Consider the following 3,951-nt stretch of genomic DNA (forward strand, 5'->3'; position numbering starts at 1 on the left):
CTATGCTAGCCATTCTAAAGCAGCCAGGGGTTGATTCTAAATGAGCCAAAAAGCAGAGACAGGACCAATTGTCAAAATTTTGGTGTCCTTCATTCGATTTCATCCTGGACACTACAGAAAATGGGCTTAAAGTGTAAAAAACCGAACTTCTCCTTTAAATTTTCAAAATTTTGGGACAATATCATCTGATAAAGAGAAAATTTAAATACATGTTTAAGTTAGAATGATTTGACATTCAAATATGACTTCTGCAAAACTGGAGGTAATAAAATTTTCTTACAGAGTTAAATAATCTTCAGATTGAGTTACAGATTAGGGTAATGGTAAGGAGGTCTTCCAACTTAACAACTCTGAGGCTCTTTGCCTGAAATGAATTATTAATATATCAGAGGAAACATGTTTAAGCTGATCAGCTATTAAAAAAAAAGGTTTGTTTTCTCAAAAGCCCATAAGGATATCAAAATGAATAAAAATGAAAATAATTTTTCACAAATAACTTTTGATTGTTTTTATAATTAATTAAGAGACTTCTGTCATTTTTCCAATTAAAAATTAATTTATTAGTTAAATAAATTTATTTTTTGCCAGGTGTGTGAATGAATTCAGGCTGAACTGTGAGTAGGAACTTTCAGAGGTCACAAAACGTTTCCGTATGGGAAAAAAAAAAGGCCGGATTTAGAGCAGAAAGTTTCTCTAAACAAGGCGTCCAGAATCCAGTTAGATGGTTCAGCAGCTGCCAGGACGGCAGAAAACCTCCCAGTGATTGAAACAAAACAACCCAGTGGGAAAGAACCGCCTTCATGTCACACCGTCAAAGCAGGCGGATGTTTTTCTAAGCGGAGAGCCGATATGATGGCGTTAGGTTTAAGGCTGGATTCCCTCAGAGTCTTCCTGTTTTACAGATGCACCCGTTACCTAGACAACAACCTTAGAATTACAGCATGTTTGTAAAAATGTCAAAAGATCCACTTCCTTTGTATTTAGGTGGATATTTTCAGGCATGAAAACAGTGAAAGTTTGAACAAACATCAAAGGTTTTCTCCTCCTGTGTTAAAAAATGTCAAGAAAAAGAAAATATTCATCTCCTCCTAAAATCCTGTGAATTTAGATCACAGTACAGTATATTAAATCACAGCCAACACAAAAAAAAAAAAAAAATCACATCAACTCACTCATGTAAACCAACAGGGTCACATTTGGTTTGTTTTAATTTTGACTTGTGGAAAAAAAGCTCCTTCACATGCGGGAACCTTTTCATCCATGATACTGTACATACGGACATTTTGAACATTCGTTTTATGTCATTATGTGCTAAAATTTCCATGTGTAATGCAAAACTGTTTCCCATGTAGCAAGTTTTCTACATTAGCTTCACATGTTACCAAATGTCCATATGTGAAACATGTAGAGGAAGGTGTCACACCTCAATTTCACATTTTAAATAATATCCAAACTGGAAAAAAAAAGTTTTCACATAACACACCATATCATTTCTATGAGCTTTACATGTAAAAGTGATATGTGTGTCTAAAAGACAAAGTAAAATGTTTTTTAGATGAACATTATAGTAGCAGCCATTCAAAATGGCCCCTACCAGTCAAACTCCAGCCGATTGGCAGCTAGCATCCCTCCAACTCTCAACGAAATCCCCTCCAACTTCCAGCCACTGGAGTGACTCCCACATTTTTTTCACTCTGACTCCACCCTTTCACTGAATTACAGGATCTGACCAGGAGATGATGCTTCTCTTTGGATCTTAAAGTCCAAAAATCCTGGCAGAAAGAATATTTTAGTACAAAGATTGATGTTTAAAAAGGAATTATAAGGGACCAGCCAAGGGTCCATCAAGGGAAGTGGAGACATTTTGAATGGCTACTAATGTAGGTCATATCCAGCCCTTCACACAATAAAAACTGCATTTTTATTCAACTTAAGTTTCCTATGTACAGCTAAAACATTATGACCACTTTTACAATAGAGGTGCGTTTAGTTTTCCTACCTGAGCAGCTCGGTCCACCGGCTTCACAGCCTGTAAGTGGGGTGGAACCTTTAGAGAACAGAGAATTAAAAACGGGAACGTTAATAATGATCATCTCTACAATTAAAAAAAGAAAAACTAAAGGAGAAGAATGAAAAAATGAAACAACATAAAAGGTTTACATAGCTTTGTTCAAGGGGCAGAATAATTGAAAATATATAGAGAAAAGTTAATCATTTCAGATTTTTCTCCATCATTAATATGAACCTTAACCTGAGAGAAACCATCTTTGGTTTTGCATCATTTGTTTAGTAATTTTTCTTCCAAAATGAGTCAGAATGTTTCAAACTGTGAGGACCTGTCAGGTTAACAGACCTCCTCAGGTCTCAGATTCTGGTCTGGATTCTGGTTCTTCCAAAAACATCTTCAGCTTTTTACCAGAAATCATCATCAACAAGTATTTGGAACTGTTTAACTGTTACTTAGCTTTCTAAACTAAACCCTGCTTCCAGCAAAGGGGAAACGATCCCATATCATTATGCTACCACCCCTGTGCTTCCCTGTGAGTATGGTGCTCTTTTGTTAAACATCAGACCTAAACAAAGTTTCTTTTTTCCCTTTTCAGTCACGTTTTCCAGGGAAACCATGGAAATGATACAAAATTATATAAAACCTTAGACCAACATCTGCAATGGCCAATATTTACCTATATTTATTGTACCTTTCTTCCTTTTTGACACAAAAAGCAGACTACAATGGCATTGCTTTGCTGAACAGAACAGTCTTAGATACTGCTGACTGTGACGTTTGATTATAAGATATTATTGCCCCTGCATAGATAAAGGCCCAAAAAATATAAACGGACAGACCTGGAGGAAGAGTTGTGATGTTTAATGGAATGAAAGTTACATCATCAGGTGGCAGGAAGAGGAAAATAGCAGATACAGGTGGGGGAAAAAAACTCTCGACTCACTGAAAATGGAGACATCCAGAATAAAACAGGTACTGAGAACCATAACCTTAACTAAAAATCTACCAGGTCATTAAACACTAGTTAGATATAAAACCATTTGATCTAAATGTTTAATCATCAAGCTTTCATATGCTTATTCATTAACATATTATGAATATCATGACTTGTTTTTCTGTTGATGCTAAATGTCTTTGGTAAATATTGAAATCAACTGCGGTTAGATTTCAAAACATATTGGAACAAAAAAATTCAACATAAAAGCTTAAAATCACCTTTTATTAATATCTAATTAAGGACTTTAGGTTTAATTAAAGGTGGAATCTGCTGAAAACTCTGAATATTTCATGTTTTCTACCAATAAAAATGTCAAAATGACTTTTCAGCACCACGGACAGCGTTGCTCCAGGGCTAAGATTGCAGGAGGGTTACCAATGAAGGCAGTAGGACTGATGAACATGGATAAATATAGAATTTTTATATCAGGACAAACTTAATTCATCCCTCAAATGTTCTGATCAGTCTAACTCAGTCAGTTTAACTCCTGGTTCTGGTCTAAGAGACAGAAACTAAAAAACTGAACCTGAAACAACAGCTGAAAAGATAACATTTTTAATAATTTTATTGATAGTTTGTTCTTTTTTTTACTGGAGTCTCAGAAAGAAAGATTTATTACGATGTTGGAAACTTGGCAGCACCATTTGTGACCATTTTTTTCCCCACCAATTCTAAATATGTTTCAGAGCCTCTGACCTGAGGAGCTCAGCTCTGCTCGGTGGATTTTTATTCCTCAGTTCAGCTACTAGAACTCCTGTCTCGCCAGGCATAACATTTTCAGCAGATCAGCTGAAGGATTCCCCAAAAACGACCAAAAACGGACATTCTGGGGTTCTTTTAAGTCTGCAGCAGTCATTAAACAGGCCTTTTAAGTACGGATGCACGATATTATCGGCCCCCTATCGGTATCGGCCTTAAAACCGAATATCGGACATCAGCCACCCCA

At 36.0% G+C, this 3,951-nt stretch overlaps 1 protein-coding gene across 1 annotated transcript in view; it reads right to left on the reverse strand.

Annotated features, from left to right (window-relative positions):
* The window catches only part of LOC107092026 (G-protein coupled receptor 126-like), a 91,875-nt gene that overhangs the window by 43,503 nt on the left and 44,421 nt on the right, over nt 1–3,951 (reverse strand). The window contains exon 6 of the mRNA XM_015386299.1: nt 2,000–2,047. Within this exon, the coding sequence (XP_015241785.1) occupies nt 2,000–2,047 (48 nt within the window). The remainder of the gene's footprint in view (nt 1–1,999; nt 2,048–3,951) is intronic.

Source organism: Cyprinodon variegatus, unplaced genomic scaffold, assembly GCF_000732505.1.
Source record: "Cyprinodon variegatus isolate N-32 unplaced genomic scaffold, C_variegatus-1.0 Scaffold363, whole genome shotgun sequence".
Classification (NCBI taxonomy): Eukaryota; Metazoa; Chordata; class Actinopteri; order Cyprinodontiformes; family Cyprinodontidae; genus Cyprinodon; species Cyprinodon variegatus.